Source organism: Anomaloglossus baeobatrachus, chromosome 12, assembly GCF_048569485.1.
Source record: "Anomaloglossus baeobatrachus isolate aAnoBae1 chromosome 12, aAnoBae1.hap1, whole genome shotgun sequence".
NCBI classification, from domain to species: domain Eukaryota; kingdom Metazoa; phylum Chordata; class Amphibia; order Anura; family Aromobatidae; genus Anomaloglossus; species Anomaloglossus baeobatrachus.
This window is the reverse complement of record NC_134364.1, coordinates 36523748-36542379: the sequence shown is the minus strand read 5'-3', so window position 1 is coordinate 36542379 and position 18632 is coordinate 36523748. Positions and strand designations below refer to the sequence as shown.

At 43.7% G+C, this 18632-nt stretch overlaps 1 protein-coding gene across 2 annotated transcripts in view; it reads left to right on the top strand.

Moving 5' to 3' along the window:
* LOC142257853 (spectrin beta chain, erythrocytic-like) overlaps positions 1-18632 on the top strand; it is a 155674-nt gene that overhangs the window by 28433 nt on the left and 108609 nt on the right. For both annotated transcript variants that reach the window (XM_075330105.1, XM_075330104.1), the window contains 6 exons: positions 3656-3847; positions 6115-6266; positions 8204-8377; positions 8525-8613; positions 11908-11988; positions 12516-12631. In XM_075330105.1, coding sequence (XP_075186220.1) covers positions 3703-3847; positions 6115-6266; positions 8204-8377; positions 8525-8613; positions 11908-11988; positions 12516-12631 — 757 coding nt within the window. In that variant the 5' untranslated portion in view covers positions 3656-3702. The remainder of the gene's footprint in view (positions 1-3655; positions 3848-6114; positions 6267-8203; positions 8378-8524; positions 8614-11907; positions 11989-12515; positions 12632-18632) is intronic.

Sequence of the window (18632 nt, the reverse complement as noted above, 5' to 3'; positions counted from 1 at the left end):
CTTTGTCAGAGCAGGGAGGCTTTGTCAGAGCAGGGAGGCTTTGTCAGAGCAGGGAGGCTTTGTCAGAGCAGGGAGGCTTTGTCAGAGCAGGGAGGCTTTGTCAGAGCAGGGAGGCTTTGTCAGAGCAGGGAGGCTTTGTCAGAGCAGGGAGGCTTTGTCAGATCAGGGAGGCTTTGTCAGAGAAGGGAGGCTTCGTCAGAGAAGGGAAGTTTCATCAGAGAAGGGGTGCTTCATCAGAGAAGGGGTGCTTCATCAGAGAAGGGGTGCTTCATCAGAGAAGGGAGGCTTCATCAGAGAAGGGAAGCGTTGTCAGAGAAGGGAAGCTTTGTCAGAAAAGGAAAGTTTCGTCAGAGAAGGGAGGCTTCGTCAGAGAAGGGAAACTTCGTCAAAGAAGGGAGGCTTTGTCAGAGAAGGGAAGCTTTGTCAGAGAAGGGAGGCTTTGTCAGAGAAGGGAGGCTTTGCAAGGGAAGGGGGGCTTTGTCAGAGAAGGGGGGCTTCAACAGAGAAGGGAGGCTTCATCAGAGAAGAGGAGGCTTCATCAGAGTAGGGGGCTTCATCAGAGTAGGGGGCTTCATCAGAGTAGGTGGCTTCATCAGAGAAGGGGGCTTCATCAGAGAAGAGGAGGCTTCATCAGAGTAGGGGGCTTCATCAGAGTAGGTGGCTTCATCAGAGAAGGGGGCTTCATCAGAAAAAATAACTTTACAGTAAGTACATGAATTGGACTGCAGAGGACTGGAGTAAATGTATTTTCTCTGATGAAGCCCCCCCCCATTTAATGAGCCTTTCAATATGACCTCAGATAAATACCAAGTCGGAAACTCATCTATAGGCAGCCTCTTTCAGTTTCCTTGCCCCTCAACCATGTATAGCAGTCTGGATGAGTGCAACACTAGTGAGACAATGTGGGGGAAGAATTGGTTCTCCTTAAATAGACCAGTTCAATATAGCTGTTCGTGCACATGTGGACTATAACGTAAAATATTATCTAACTTAAAACCACTACACCTCACCTGCCGATTCTTGTACAGACTAGAGGTCCGAGCTGAGCAGTTCCTAAAGGCCCATGTGCAGACTTAAACAGCCCTAACTGGATGAATCAGATGACCACTTGGACCTTTCCTTCCTAAGCAGACATCAAAGGTTCCATATATTGCCTAAAGAATTTGGGGGAAGGTGCACAATAAAAATAAGGTAAACCAAAGTAATAATCTGCCAGGAGAAACCCTTGGTTAATAGGCTGTATTTCCAAGCAGGGTCTACTTCAGAAATATCACCAGCAGGAAATGGAAGCCAGCGAAAATTTTAAATACTTACACCCGCCGGGTGATAGAGAAGATTGAATTACAGAATTGCAAACACTTGTTGGCATAAAGGCAATGAACACACAAACAAAGTGTTCAGAACCAGGACATCAACCAAACCGGACTGTGGCTCAGTGTAAAGTTGGACCACAGCACAGGAGGCTGCTGGAGCAAATCTGAGGCATGACAATAGCAATGCTTTATTGGAGGAAAATATGAAAATTCGCTCTTGCAGAACAAATTAAACTACCTCAAAAGTACCACCTAGAGAAGTGGCTGCCCAATATATCAATGCCTGATCCTTTAGGAAGTCTAGAGCCAGTACGCCCCCCACCTTGTCTCAAGTGTCATGCACTCGCCCAGCCAGACTCCGCTTTACACCCTAAAACAGGCTATCAGTAGATGAGTTTCTAACTTGGCATTTAGTATGGTCACTTTGCAAGGCCCGCTAATGTGCCGGACGTTGACTTTGAAGGGCTGCTCTCTTATTTAGCAATATTTTGGAAGCTAACATCCTCTTTCCTGTGAGAGGCACAACTTGCATACTTTTCTCCCATGAAGTATTACTTGTAAAACTCCATGTCCATTTATTCTCATAATTCATCTTTTTTTTCAATTTTTTTGTTGACTATATTTTGGGCTGAAAATCATTATTTCAATTGTGTATCATTAAAAAATTTGCACCATTTGCCTTCTGTAGCCTCTGTGTTGCGCTCTCTATTGCCCGCTGTGCAATGAGTTAAGTGAGAATCAATCAGTGAGCTAATTCAATCTGATAGGAGTGTGTAAAGTCCGCTTTACACGCTGCGATCTCGCTAGCAAGATCGCTAGCGAGCGTACCCACCCCCGTCGGTTGTCCGTCACGGGCAAATCGTTGCCCGTGGCGTAAAACATCTCTCGGACCCGTCACACTACTTACCTGCCTAGCGACGTCGCTGTGACCGGCGAACCGCCTCCTTTCTAAGGGGGCGGTTCGTTCAGCGCCACAGCGGCGTCACTAAGCAGCCGCCTAATAGAAGCGGAGGGGCGGAGATGAGCGGGACGAACATCCCGCCCACCTCCTTCCTCCTCATTGCGGGCGGACGCAGGTAAGGTGAGGTTCCTCGTTCCTGGGGTGTCACACGTAGCTAAGTGTGCTGTCGCAGGAACGACGAACAACCTGCGTCCTGCAACAGCAACGATAATCGGGAATAGAGCACCGTAGCAACGATAAGGTGAGTATTTTTGCTCGTTAGCGGTCGCTCGTGCATTTCACACGCCATGACGTCGCTAATGAGGCCGGATGTGCGTCACAAATTCCGTGACCCCAACTACATCGCGTTAAGCGGCCTTTACTCTTTATCTGTTTTTTTCCTGAGCTCTTTTCAGCTGTAGAATGTGTAAGGACACAAAAAGTCCCTATAAGCAAAACGGTGAAAAATGTTTAATGTAAAGGCCGCTTTACACGCAGCGACGTCACTAAGCAGGTAAGTAGTGTGACGAGTCCGAGCGATGTTGTGCGCCACGGACAGCGATTTGCCCGTGATGCACAAACGATGGGGGGCGGGTACGTACGCTAGCGATCTCACTAGCGAGATCGCAGCGTGTAAAGCAGCCTTAACCCAATTTAAACATGATTTTTAGCCCTGAATACATCTACTTATTGTCCAAAGGTGGACAATCCCTTTCGGGGAAATGAGTACTTTGTGCAAGTTAAGAACATATCAAGAACTGGGAATACATGGGGAAAGTTGCATTGATCTACTACGCCTTGGATTTTATAGCGCCAGTTAGGTTTTTTTTTTAATTCCCCTGTATGGCCATGTGCGCACGCTGCGGATTTACCCGCGGAATTGCCGCGCATTTCGCTGCAGAAAATGTTTATAACATTTCTGCAGTCCTTCTCCAGCAAAATCTATGGGGATTAAAAAAGCTGTGCACACACTGCGTTTTTTTGTCCCTGCGGATTTACCCGCGGAATTGATGTGCATGTCACTTCTTTTCTGCAGGTCTCTGCAGTTTTGCCATTAATTATTGGTAAAAACCCGCAGGGACCAACCTGCGGCAAAACCGCAGAAATTCCACACCAAATCCGCACCAAAACGCGGCAAAACCGCATGCGGATTTCCTTGCAGTTTTGGTGAGGTTTTTTACTGCAGGTGCGGGATTCTTTCACAGGGTCCGTTTTTTCCTTAAGAAAAAGTCAGTTTCTAGTGCGCACATGGCCTTAAGTAGTTTTTTGGGACACCTGATAAAAATGGATGACTGCTGTTGAGATTCTGATCCCATGATGTGACGTCTGAATTTTTCAAACCAAATGACATACATTTTATATACAAAAGTCTTTACTCATTTTACACAATTTTATTCTGCAGGAATGACCAATTGATGTTGGAAAGTAGACGAGGAAAAGAACAAGAAGATGCAGACCACCGATTTTGACAACGTGGAAATCGAGCAGCAATATAGTTTGGTAAACTCGCGCTGGGAGGCAACAGAAGATGACCTGGACAATGATAACAGTTCTGCTCGCATGTTTGAAAGATCAAGAATTAAGGCACTTGCAGGTAGGATCATCAGCGCCCCCTGCATGAATATAATAGAAAAAGTGCATTTTCTGATATTGGGTTATTTTGCATGATTACACTCTTTGGTAATTACCGTGTTTCCCTGAAAATAAGACGGGTTCTTATATTATTTTTGCTTTGAAATATGGACTAGGGCTTATTTTCAGGGGATGTCTTAGTTTTTTCTATGAACAAAAATCCACATTTATTCTTGAACAAAAAAAAATCAACAGTTATTCAAATATAATCATATCGCATTCTGGAACATCAACGTAACTCTCCAATCCATGTGTGTAACATGTGTCTGTATGTCTGTCTTTCTATCTATCTATCTGTCTGTCTGTCTATCCATCCATCCACACTCATTGCTGTTGTCTCTTCAGCCTAAAGGGCCATTTACACGCTGCGACATCGCTAACGATATATCGTCAAGGTCACGGTGTTAGTGACGCACATCCGGCGTCGTTAGCGACATCGCAGCGTGTGACAGGCAGGAGCGACCTTAAACGATCGCAAAAGAGACAAAAATCGTTGGTATATGAGATTTCGTTAATTTACCAAAAATCGTTGTCTGGTAAGTAGCGATGTTGTTCCTCATTCCTGCGGCATCACACATTTCTATGTGTGACACCGCAGGAGCGACGAACATCTCCTTACCTGCGTCCACAGGCAATAAGGAAGGAAGGAGGTGGGCAGCATGTTCCGGCCGCTCATCTCCGCCCCTCCTCTGCTATTGTACAGATGCCATGTGACGTCGCTGTGACGCCGCAAGAACCACCCCCTTAGAAAGGGGGCGGATCGCTGGCCACAGCGACGTCACAGGGAAGGTAACTCCGTGTGACGGGTGTTAGCGATGTTGTGCGACACGAGCAGCGATTTGCCCGTGACGCACAACCGACGGGGGCGGGTACACTCGCTAGCGATATCGGTACCGATATCGCAGCGTGTAAAGTACCCTTTAGGCTTTGTGTCCACGATCAGTGTTTGCAGCGTTTTGAACGCAGCATACTTCAACTGCATCCAAAACACTGCGTTGTTCAGTAGATAGTGGATGAGATTTCTAGAAATCCTGTGCCCACTGTGCTTGTTTTTTCCACAGCAAACACTGACCTGCGGTGTGGCTTTCAAAGCCACAGCATGTCAATTGTTTGCTGCGGATTCACATGCGTCCTCCATAGGGAGGAGACCGCAGTGCCCCAAACACTGATCGTGGGTACAAGCAGCTGCGGCCTCCTGCATTCTCCTGCAAAGGAGACTCATGGCCCCGCAGGTCAGGACAAGGGCAGACCACAGCTGACCCTATTGCTGAACCCCTAAAATCTCCCTGTTTTCGTCCCGATGCGTTTCGTCAGCATAGACTCATCAGGGGACATCAGTGCATATAAGGTTAAGAGGTTCTACATCCCAGCTCTCACACAAAATGAACTGCCGTCTATGCCGACGAAACACGTTAGGGTGAAACTAGGGAGATTTTAGGGGTTCAACAATAGCGTTAGCTGTGGTTTGCCCTTGTAAGGGCAGAAGCTTGTGGGGTGACAGGCTTTAATGAATTCTCCTAGAAATACTTGGGTCAGTGACGTCATGGACACTTGAGCACCAACATGATGGAGACGCCGATCTTCCCCACACCCTACTAATCCGGTGAGAATGTTCCAATTCTCTCTTACTTGTATTGCCAGTGTGAACTATCGGGATTGCATGGTTTGTTGACCGCTGTCAACAGAATTTGAGTTATTCTTTTGTGTTTTTCTATTTATTTATGTATACCCACAGGACCATTGTCTATTTGTGTGGTCAGAGAAAACATATTTATGTTTCTCTGTTGTGTTTGGTTTGTTGTTTTTTTACAATACTACCTGTTAGTTTATGGCCAGTTGTTGATCAATTTGATCTTTTGTGATCCAACCCAGAGGGGCTTTTGGTTACATACCTATCTCTATAGGGTTTTTAAGAACTTTTAAATAAAGGTTATATTTTAGCCTCTTATTTATTGCTATTTTCAATCCCTACTCTAAATTAGAAGCGATCCCTGACTACAAAAAAATTGAAGCAATCAGGTCACAGAAGTCCAAAGTAACTTTTAAGACGCTTATGGAAGGGGTTCACAATTTCTTAGCTGCTACATAACCTTTTTTAAAGCAGAGAAAATTAGTTTCTTACAAATGTCCGACATAGGGTGCCTTTATAAAGCCTACCCAACGTTGCCAAAAACAGTGACTTCTCCCTAGATTCTTTCAAGATTTAAATATTTTACACCTTTATTTCAGATGAACGTGAAGCCGTGCAGAAGAAGACGTTTACTAAATGGGTGAACTCGCATCTGGCGTTTGTGAGCTGCCGCATATCGGATCTCTATTTGGACCTACGAGATGGAAGAATGCTGATAAAACTGTTGGAGGTGCTGTCAGGGGAGCAGCTGGTAAGTGTGCCGGGCAGTGTCTCCACCTGAAGCAGTGATAGGGCGAGGAGTAGGCTGAGGATGTGGTCTTCTGTAAGGAGTCATTGGTGTGGTGGCTGCAAGGTGAACCGTTGTGCTAAACCTCAGGGGTTGGACCGTTGTGCTAAACCTCAGGGGTTGACGGAGCACGTTTACATGTTGCGTATTCAGTGCGGACCTTTCTACAGCGTATCTACCTCAAAATGTTTACATGCTGAGAGTTAAATCAGTGCCGCATTCACACAGAGAATTGACATGCCGTCTATTTCAAAAGCTGCACCAAAAGGTCAATATACAAGCAGATATCTGCAGTGTGTAAGTGAGATCTGCAGAAATCTCATTTACATAGCTTGTCCTGTGTTACATTCAAATCTGTACTGAAAATCTGCATCAGATTTGCAAAGTATGAACTTAATCTAAAACTTCTGCACCAGGAGAGCTTGTCCCACTCCTGGTCTGTAGAGGTGTAACTTCCAGCATAAATATGTTGTCTCAATAAACTAAAGGGGGCTTTACATGCAACGACATCGCTAATGAGATGTCGTTGGGGTCATGGAATTCGTGACGCACATCCGGCCTCGTTAGCGACACCGTTGCGTGTGACACGTATGAGCAACCGCTAACGATGCAAAATACTCACTAAATCATTGATTGTTGACACGTCGCTCATTTCCCAAATGTAGTTCCTTGTTCTGGATGCAGGTTGTTCGTCGTTCCTGAGGCAGCACACATCGCTACGTGTGACACCCGAGGAACGACAAACAACACCGTACCTGCGTCCTCCGGCAACGAGGTGGGCGTGACTTCCATGCGGCTGCTCTCCGCCCCTCCACTTCTATTGGACGCTTGCCGTGTGATGTCGCTGTAACACCGCACGAACCGCCCCCTTAGAAAAGAGACTGTTCGCCGGCCACAGCGACGTCGCTAGGAAGGTAAGTCCGTGTAACGGGGCCTAGGGATATTGTGCGCCACGGGCAGCGATTTGCCCGTAACGCACAAACGACGGGGGCGGGTGCTTTCACGAGCGACATCGCTAGAGAGATCGCTGCGGGTAAACCAGCCTTTAGGCTCATCCAATGGCCAATGCAGTGACTTCCAAATTGTAAAGTAATTTACCCAAAAGGATATATTCAACCTTAAAAGTTACTCCAAACTTTCAGCTGCTGGGTTTATCTAACTTTCTGTCCATTTGCCATCTTGGATTTTCGATACTTAAATAATAATAATAATAATAATTATTATTATTCATATAAGAATTAATTCATTTAAATAATAATTATTATTCATTTATAATTTATTCATTTATATATCGCTATTACTTCCACACATTGAATTGTGTCCACATTTGGGCTCACAATCTCAATTCCCTATCAGTATGTCTTTGGAGTGTGGGAGGAAACTGGAGAAACCAGAGGAAACCCATGCAAACACGGGGAGAACATACAAACTCCTTGTAGATGTTGTCCTTGGTGGGAATTGAACCCAGGATCCCAGCGCTGCAAGACTGCAGTGCTAACCACTGAGCCACTGTGCCACCCATTTCAGGCAGACAGCAGGACAGTGGCATCAATTGCCCCTTCTCCCCCCATTTGCCCATAGTGTCTTTGCACAACAGGGAGGTATGATCCATGTAACACACAGGATGTGGCCTGGCATTTCAATTTTAAAAATCAAAAGGTGGATGAGTGACAGGATTAGGCCTCTTTCTCCCACACCTCTACCAGTATAGACAAGACACAATTTTAAGACCCTACCTGTTGTCAAGTGTAATCCATCTCAGGCACCAGAGAAATCGAGACAGATAAGTGTAGCAGAATTCATGACATAAAAGGGAAACAATTTTAGATTCCTTAATGGTAAAATTAAAATGTAAGCGCTTTTATGTAACTGAACTTTTATCCACCTTCCTCCCCTCCCAGCCCAGAAGGACTAAAGGAAGGATGAGAATCCACTGCTTAGAAAATGTAGACAAAGCCCTTCATTTTCTCAGGGAACAGAAAGTTCATCTGGAAAATATCGGTCCCCATGACATTGTTAATGGTAATCACAGGTTAATACTCGGACTCATCTGGACCATTATATTACGTTTCCAGGTATGTGTGATTTCCCTACAACTCTAATTACCATCGCCTGTATCACTGATACCATATTAGCATTCTTTGATTGCTCCTCTGATTATGATGTGATATGACACCAACGTTTTGGCCCAGAAAACCATTATTTGGTCTCTGTCATCGTAGATGCAAGACATCATTGTGGAGACGAAAGGCAGCGAGACTCGTTCTGCTAAAGATGCTTTACTTCTCTGGTGCCAGATGAAAACAGCCGGGTGAGTATGAACAAAGGCTATGTGATAAAAAAGGGGAGTCCCGCGGTGGTTGACACCTTTTAATGGCTAACTGGAGAGATGATGAGTTGACATACAGTCATGGCCGAACATGTTGGCACGTTTGCAACTGTTTCACAAAATGAAGTATTTCTCCCAGAAAAATATTGCAATTACACATATTTTGTTATACACGTTTGTATTCTTTCTGTGTATTGGAATAACGCAAAAAAAAAAAAAACTGAGTAAAAAGGCAAATCTGACATAATTTCACACAAAATGTGAAAAATAGGCTGGACAAAATTATTGTCACCCTCAACTTTGGAATAAATAACTGCAATCAGTCGCTTCCTATAATCGTCCACAAGCTTCTTAAGGCCCATTTACACACAACGGTATCGCTAACGAGATGTCGTCGGGGTCACGGTGTTGGTGACGCACATCCGGCCTCGTTAGCGATGTCGTTGTGTGTGACACCTTTTTGCGATCAGTAACGATCGCAAAAAGGTGTCAAATCGTTCGTCGTGTACACGTCATTTTCAAAAAAATCGTTCCTCATTTGGAACGCAGGTTGTTTGTCGTTCCTGCGGCAGCACACATCGCTATGTGTGACACCACAGGAACGAGGAACGACATCACACCTGCGGCCGCCGGCAATGAGGAAGGAAGGAGGTGGGCGGGATGCTCCGGCCGCTCATCTCCGCCCCTTCTATTGGGCGGCCACTTAGTGACGCCGCTGTGACGCCGAACGAACCGCCCCCTTAAAGGAGAAATTGTTTGGTGGCCACAGCGACGACAGTGAACAGGTATTTGCTTGTGACGCTTCCGTAGCGATATTGTTCGCTACGGCAGCGATCACCCCGTGACGCGCCACCGACGTGGGCGGGTGCTATCGCTCGCGACATCGCTAGCGATGTCGCAGCGTGTAAAGCCCGCTTTACTCCTCTCTCCTGGAATTTCAGACTCTTCTTTATAAACTTCTCTAGGTCTCATATTTGAAGGCGTCTTCTCTTCTCTCAACAGCAATTTTAAGATCTCTCCTCAGTTGTCAATGGGATTTAGATCCGGACTCATTGTTGCCACTTCTGAACTCTTCAGCACTTTGTTTTCATCCATTTCTGGGGGCTTCTTGAAGTTTGTTTGGGGGTAATTGTCCTGCTGGAAGACCCATGACCTAGGACGCAAACCCAACTTTCTGACACTGGGCACTACATTGCGACCTCAAAATCGTTTGTAATCTTGACATTTCAAGATGCCTTGCACACAGTCTAGGCCCCAGTACCAGAAACAACAAAACAACCCCAGAAAATCTTTGAACCTCCACCGTATTTGACTGTAAGTCCTTTGTTCTTTCCTTTATAGACTTCATTCCATTTTCAGTAAACAGTAGAATGATGTGCTTTACCAAAAAGCTCTATCTTGGTCTCATCTGTCCATAAGACAGTTTTCCAGAAAGATTTTGACTTGCTTACCTACATTTTGGCAAACTGCAGTCTTGAAAATGTGCTAATAACTTTATACTGCCCATTTTGGGGGGTTTGTATGAAATTATGTCCAATTTACCTTTTAATAAACATGTGTATAACAAAACATGTTTAATTGCAATAATTGTTTGGGTGAAATACTTAATTTTCTGGAGCAATTTAAAGGGTGCCATCACTTTATGCCATAACTGTATAGCAGGCTTTTGAGATTACTTAGGTCTCTTTAGAAGGCATGTCTTAACATAAACTATGAAGAATCACATACTTATGCACAAAATGACAGGAGAATAGTGAGAGGAATAAAATAAGTGATAAGTTGCTGAACACTGGGGTGCAACCAGGAACTGGGTTCTGGATTCCCAAGTTTGTTTGAAGTGAGGGTCTAGCATGGGGGATCACCTCTCTATTATTAATTAAAGGACTTGAGATAACCAAATGCTGTATTTGGCTATCTTCTTCCGTCCCGTAGATAATGGCAGTTCCATAGACAATACATGTGACTGATGGCCATTGCGCAATCGAAATGTGGGACCTCAGAATCCTGTTCTTGGGATCATTGAGGGTACTTCAGGTCAGACCCCAGTGATCAACAGCTTCTTCTCTATCCACTAGTTAGGTGATACTTTTTTGGGATTATTTATAGATTTAGAAGGTAAGGGAAACAGAAAGGAAACAAGTAAGCAAAGAAACAATGTTCAGAAGCTCGGAAAACTAAAGTTGACCTTTCACATTAGATGGCTGTTGGCCGAAATTTTGGCCAATTGCTTGGTTGACAGTTATATAAGCCGATATTCCCATACACATGAGTGCTCGCTTGACCGAGCTCTCCTGTGTTCTCTATGAAAAAGCCACCAGGTGACACGTCAGGCGATTATCTCTAGGAGAACAATGCTATCGTCAGTCTGAAATTTGAAATGAGCGATCAACATCTCCCCTGATCATCAGTTGGCCAGCACCCCTATATACATGGGACCATCGGCCGATCCTGTCTATATCGGTGAGCTTGGGTGACAGTAGTCTAATGTGTATGGAGGCCTTTAAGGAAAAGTTATTCAAAAGCTCATATACTTATAGGTAGTGCTGAGCAAGCACTACCATGCTCGGATGCTCGGTACCCAAAATGAGCAGTTGATATTCAGATGGGCGCGACTCGAGCACCTGAGTATAATGGAAGTCAATGTTGAACTCGAGCATTTTTACTGAAGATTTCCTGTAAAATTGCTCTAGTTTCCCATTGATTTCCATTATACTAGGGTTTTCCAGTCGTGCACGTCCAAGCATCCAACTGCTCGTTACGAGTGCCAGGCCCCCGAGCATGGTAGTGCGCACTCATTACATTAGGACATCCAATGAAAGATGCCAGTCGCTCATGGGGCAAGAAGGACAATATTCAACACAGATAACGTAAATGAAACAGATGTAATGACCTCCCATAATTTGTGTTTACTTGAGTTTGGGAAGAATGGATAGGCGGTTAAGTGATAAGTTAATGTTGTAACTAATGTACAATGACAGAAATCCATGTGACCAGGTAGTGGACACTACTGAGGTAACTGATGTAGCTGTAGTGGTCTTGTTGCTGGGTTCATTTGGCTCACAGACAAGGATACAGAGACCGTTGGGGGACCACAGAAGCCACCAGCGTGGCACCAGCAGAGGACCTATACTCTTAGAATTACTATATTTGCTATTTTAGACCATTCTAAGCTTTTAGTAAAAATGTAAGGACTGTAGATTTTCAGTAAATCAGTTTTTCTGAACATCAAATTAAGTATGTAATGAATATTAACGATGATAAATCTGATTATTATAGATATCCTAATGTCAATATCACCAACTTCACATCCAGCTGGAAGGATGGACTGGCCTTCAATGCCCTCATCCACAAGCACAGGTAAGATAATGGGATGAGATAGGAATGTTCTTCCTATGTTGTAGAGCTCACAGGATCATACCTTTGAGACGGCAGAACACATGGCATGGCATCATAAAGACAAAGTATGGCCGCCCATGTATTATATTAATGGCCAGGTCTGTCAGGGGATGTGCTGCTTTTTATTTGCGTCTCTGGCTCCGAACAGTGGACCCCATGACATCCATTATGGGGCAGATGTACTCTCACAAAGCCGGCTGAGGGGTGTCAGATTTTGCTATAGGACCTCTGTCTAGTTTCTGGAATATACATTGCCTATCCTTACAGTAACATGACGTCCTTGTTATTTGGAGCCTGTCTCTCTTGGACATATATGTGCGGGAGGGTAGTGTGCTATAAAAAGTGGTATGCAATGTATATGCCAAGATTTTCCATGTTTTCTTAGTTCCCTAGGTTATCAAAAACGACAAGACAGGTTCAGGGAATCACAGCTGAGCTGCTGCCTTGTATTGTGCACTGGACGAGCTGTGATAATGTTTTACTTTCAGGCCTGATCTGATCAACTTTGAAAAACTCAAGAAATCAAACGCTAAATACAACTTGGAAAATGCATTTAACGTGGCGGATAGACAACTGGGCATCACACAACTCCTAGATCCGGAGGGTGAGTGACACTCGAGTCTGTGGGAAGGGATAAGTATTCACTAGGTTATATACTGTTATATATATATATATATATATATATATATATATATATATAAATTTATTTAACATTTTATTTTGCTTTAACTGACTATTTATTTCACTATGAAGAACTGCGTCACAATGTAACTTTTTGAATTCAGTAAATGATTCCTTACGACATTCTAGAAGGAGACGCAGAGACTAAAGGATATGGGGGCAACTACTGCCTTTTCCCCTTCTTTAAAGGTAACCTGTCAGGTCCCTTATGTGTTCTAACCTAGAAGCAGGGTGATGTGGGGCCTAGTAACCCCTTCCTACCCATCCCTGTGTTGTAATAGTGTGTATTATGAATGTACAACATTATGTTTTATTACTTATGTGTTCCGTATATAAATGAGCAGAGGCTCTATCCCCATGGGTGTCACATCGCCCTGTGGGTATTTGCATGTTCAACATAGTATCACGCCCCTGACCATGGATGTACATGAGCGACGCCCCCGTCGCTCCTTGAGATCCTGCGCATGCGCACTTACCATTCCCGCAGCCTTCTTATCCAGGTACTTGCTTCTCAGCTTCAGACGCGCATTGAGCATGCGGTTCCGGTCCTGCGCTTTCTTGGCTGTTTACTTACCGGCTTCATATGCGGTCTGCGCATGACCGAAACTTCAGGAGTCTTCTGAGCATGCACACTGCACGTCTGAAGCCGAGAAGCAAGCACCCAGATAAGAAGGCTGCAGGAATGGTAAGTGCGCACGCGCAGTATCTCAAGGAGCTGATGGGGACGTCGCTCATGTAAATCCATGGTATCACGCCCACAGAGGCGTGATACCACGGAAAACATGCAAACACCCACAGGACGATGCGACGCCCAGGGGGCTAGAGCCCCTGCTCATTTACATACGGAACACATAAGTAATATAATATATTTTTATACATTCATAATACACACTATTACAACACAGGGATGGGCAGGAAGGGGTTACTAGCCCATACATCCCCCTGCTTCTAGGTTAGAACGCATAAGAGACATGACAGGTTCCCTTTAGTCTGAAAAATTTGCAACTATAACATAGGGACTACGGATTAATCCATTCTATAGTAATAGTAAAAAAATAATAGTAATATACTATATATACATGGTATCAGCAGGATTGGCTTTACACTGATACCCAAACTTTGCTGTCCCATTTCTCAGCCCACTCAGTACACACACATTCAAGATTTTCTGTGTTTTTACAAAGTAAGACCATGTTTCCATGTTTGCAAATGCTCCTTCTTTTCTGCAGGCGTTTGCAACAAAATCTGCTCTCAATATTTCATTTTTGTAGTGATTTTTTTATGAGTTTTCCCACTTTTTTGATGCTTTCTTTTTAGAGATTTATAGCAGCTTTTTATTTTAGCTTAGTTTTCATTGTGAAAACGTTGGGATTCTGCACTTAAAAACCAATTCTGTTTTTTACATGCATATTTTTCAAGCTCCCTAGAGTAGTATAAAGGGAAAAAAATGCAACAAAAGCCATATAGTTCAATATCATCTTCAGATGCACAGCAGACATAAGATTTCATCAATTCATATCCAGTTTGCTGCAACTGTTAGGGCTCATTCAGACTAAAGCGGGCTTCACACGCAGCGACATCGCTAACGAGATGTCGTTGGGGTCACGGAGTTCGTGACGGACATCCGGCCTCGTTAGCGACGTCGTTGCGTGTGAAACGCAGGAACGACCGTTAACGATCAAAATTACTCACCTAATCATTGATTGTTGACGCGTCGTTCCTTTCCCGAATATCGTTGTTGTTGCAGGACGCAGGTTGTTCGTCGTTCCTGCGGCAGCACACATCGCTACGTGTGACACCGCAGGAACGAGGAACATCACCGTACCTGCGGCCGCCGGCAATGAGGAAGGAAGGAGGTGGGCGGGATGTTACGGCCGCTCATCTCCGCCCCTCCGCTTCTATTGGGCGGCCGCTTAGTGACGCCGCTATGACGCTGCACGAACTGCCCCCTTAGAAAGGAGGCGGTTCGCTGGCCACAGCGATGTCGCTAGGCAGGTAAGAGTGTGTGACGGGTGTAAGCGATGTTGTGAGCCACGGGCAGCAATTTGCCTGTGACGCACAACCGACGGGGGTGGGTGCTTTCATCAGCGTGTACAGCCCGCTTTAGTTTGGAGCATTTTTTATCAGGAGCTGCCTCAAATTAGTGATGTGTACTGGGATCTGAGTCCATAACTGCAGATGAGACTAGTCTGGTGCTGCCCCTGCTCTACTCTAGCTGATTGACAGGTTTCTCGCTGTGCAAGAGACCTGTCAATCACTTGTAAAAAGTCCACCATGGGCGGCGCCAATCAAGCCTCGCATCCAGCTATGGTCTCACAATCTATCTCTGGCAATTAAGGGAGTAATATACCTAGGTGCAATCGTGCAGCCAGGATATGAGGCATGCTGCCCGTGTTTTGTGTAGCACCATGAATCAGGGGACAGGTTCTCTTTATATGGAACCTGTGAGGAGCTTTAGGGCCTCGAAACTGACAACATTGCTGGATAGGGTAGTAAAAGACAAGTGTAAAGTGTAGGTATACATACCTTAAATTTTGAATCTTTATGTAGTTTATAAAAAAAAAAAAATGAGTACACCCCTCACATTTTTGAAAATATTATATATCTTTTCATGAGACAGCACTGAAGATACAATACTTTGATACAATGTACAGTGTCAGTGCTCAGCTTGTATAATAGTGTAAATTTCGTGCCCTTTAAATAACTTAACACATGGCCATTAATGTCTAAACCACTGGCAAAAAAGTGAGTACACCCCTAAGTGATAGTGGCCAAATTGTGCTCAATTAGCCTTTTTTCCTTCAGGTGTGTTACATTTGATGTTATCGCTCACAAACACTCTCTCATACCGGTCACTGGAAGATCAACATGGCTCCTCATGGCAAAGAATTTTTTGAGGATCTGAAAAAAAGAATTGTTGCTCTACATAAAGATGGTCAAGGCTATAAGATGATTGCCAGCACCCTGACATTGAGCTGCAGCACGGTGGCCAAGACCATACAGCAGTTTAACAAGATAGGTTCCACTCAGAGTAGGTCTCACCATGGTCGACCAGAGAGGTTGAGTGCACGTGCTCAGCGTCATATCCAGAGGTTGTCTGTTGAAAATAGATGTATGTGTGCTGTCAGCATTGCTGCAGAGGTTACAGGGGTGGGGGGTCCGTCTGTCAGTGCTCAGACCATACGCCACACCCTGCATCAAATTGGCATGCATGCCTGTTGTCCCAGAAGGAAGACTCTTCTAAAGACAATGCACAAGAAAGCCTGCAGTTTACTGAAGAAAAGAAGGCTATGGACATAGATTACTGGACTATGTACTGTGGTCTGATGAGGCTATGATACATTTATTTGGTTCAGATGGGGTCAAGTGTGTGTGGTGGCAACCAGGTGAGGAGTACAAAGGCAAATGTTTTCTGCCTACAGTCAAGCATGGTGGTGGGAGTGTCATGGTTTGGGGCTGCATGCATGCTGTCAGCTGTGGAGAGCTACAGTTCATTGAAGGAACCATGAATGCCAACATGTACTGTGACATATTGAAGCCGGACATGATCACCTCCCTTCAGAAACTAGGCTTCAGGGCAATATTCCAACATAATAACAAACCCAAACACATCTACAAGACTGAAGATAAAGATGCTGGACTGGTCAAGCGTCTCCAGACCTAAACCCTATTGAGCATTTGTGAGGCCTCCTCTAATGGAAGGTGGAGAAGCGGAAGGTCTCTAACCTACACTAGCTCTGTTATGGCGTCATTGAGGATGGAAGAGGATCCAGCGGCTCCTGTGAAGCTATAGTGAACTCCATGTCCAAGAGAGTTAAGGCTGTGCTTAAAAATAATGTTGCCCACACAAAATATTGACAGTTTGCACAATTTGGCCATTTTTCACTTAGGGTTGTACTCACTTTGGTTGCCAGCGGTTTAGACATTAATGGCTGTGTGATGAGTTATTTAGAGGGCACCAACTTTACACTGTTCTACATCTACACACTGACTACTGTACATTGTACCAAAGTGTCAGATCTTCACTGTTGTCCCAGGAAAAGATATATTAAAATATTTGCAAAAAATGTGAGGGGTGTACTCACTTTTGTGATATATTGTATATCAGGCTGCAAGTGCACTGTGAGCAGGCAGGTTCCTCCACATTATTCCTCTCTCAGCGCCTCCTCCAAGGGTTGATTGATGTTTATTACATCCGTAAAGATTCAAAGTCTCATTTGAGGCCAGGTCGGTAGGGTCGTACCTTTCTGCTCAACAAGTTGATTAGTTTAACGATCCATTAAAATATATGTCGTACTTTTAGGCCTCACTTGTTTGATACCTGGGGGTGTAGCTGCTGCCACAAATTAAAGCTGCTGGTGGCATAACCACCATAACATAGAGCTTCAATATGTGATATGTGGAGGCGGCGGACTGGTGCAAATGAGCAAATGTAGAGTTTACTTGGGAAATAGATGAAAGGAGGAAGGGGGAAGGGGAAGATGGAATCCAGCACCAAAAATTGTTTTATATAAAAATCAAAAATGTATTGAGGCATATAAGTTAAAAATATGAAAACCGCAAAGAGGGGGGGGGGAAAGGGTATCATAGCATCCTTACGCATTTAGGACAGGGGGTTAAAAACATATCCTTATTCATAGGTAAACAAAACAGATCAATGCGGCAAGCTTTAATAGCTGATCATCAAGGTTGAAACATGAGAACGAGGCAGAATCGGGAGGGGTAGAAAAAAAAATCAAAGAAACAGCTGTGAAAAAGTGAAAAGGTTAGAGGTGGTACTGAATTAACTACCAATGCAAGAAATGTAGATTGTATATGCATCTGTAAAAAAAAAATATATATAAAGGGTTATTTTGATAATATATGTTGACAAAATGTAAAAATGCCTACATATATATATATATATATATATATATATATATATATATATATATATATATATATATATATATATATATATATATATAAAAAAATGTGTATCAATAAAGATTTCATAAAAAAAGTATATAAAATATATGTATACATATGCAAAAATGCATATATATTTTTTTATATTTTTTATTCATTATATATATATATAGCTTTATAGAAAAAAGGAAATAAAAAGGGATCTTTAATTTCATTGTATCGCTAATCGCCATATATAAGAAATTTCAAAAAAGGCAAAGGAAAAATAATAATCAAAATGAGCTCATTTTGATTATTATTTTTCCTTTGCCTTTTCAAATTTTGCATTGATCTGTTTCGTTTACCTATGAATAAGGACATGTTTTTAACCCCCTGTCCGAAACGCGTAAGGATGCTATGATACCCCTTTCCCCCCCCCTTTGCGGTTTTCATATTTTTAACTTATATGTCTCAATACATTTTTGATTTTTATATAAAACAATTTTTGGTGCTGGATTCCATCTTCCCCTGCCCCCTTCCTCCTTTCATCGATTTACCGTTGGTTCCAGACTGGGCTACTCTGGAGGATCCGTGCACCGTGAATTTTTCCGGGGACCATACATCCTGGTAAGCTGAAAATTCTTTTTTCTGCTTACTTGGGAAATACCCTGCTCCTGTCAATGTGAACAGTTATTGAGCTGGCATTTATTCCATTGTTTTCCCCCGAGGGCGCCAGGTGAACATTCTTTCCATTAATTAGTATTATACACTTTCCTTAGACAAAAGTCTTTAGTTTCTTAAAGGACCCTCTATCTGTGCCAATCACTGCCCCAGAGCCAAATCCTTAGTATAAGCACATCCTCTTCTTCTTCATATAGGACCTGATGGATCGATGCCAGTAAGTGTTTCTTTGTATACCGCTTCACCCTCCCACCATTCCTATACCAGAAGCTTTTGTGTCTCATGTATAGTTTTTTTTTTTTTATGTAATATACATTTTTTTGGATGTTACAAAAATTATTTCCGACTCTTTTGTT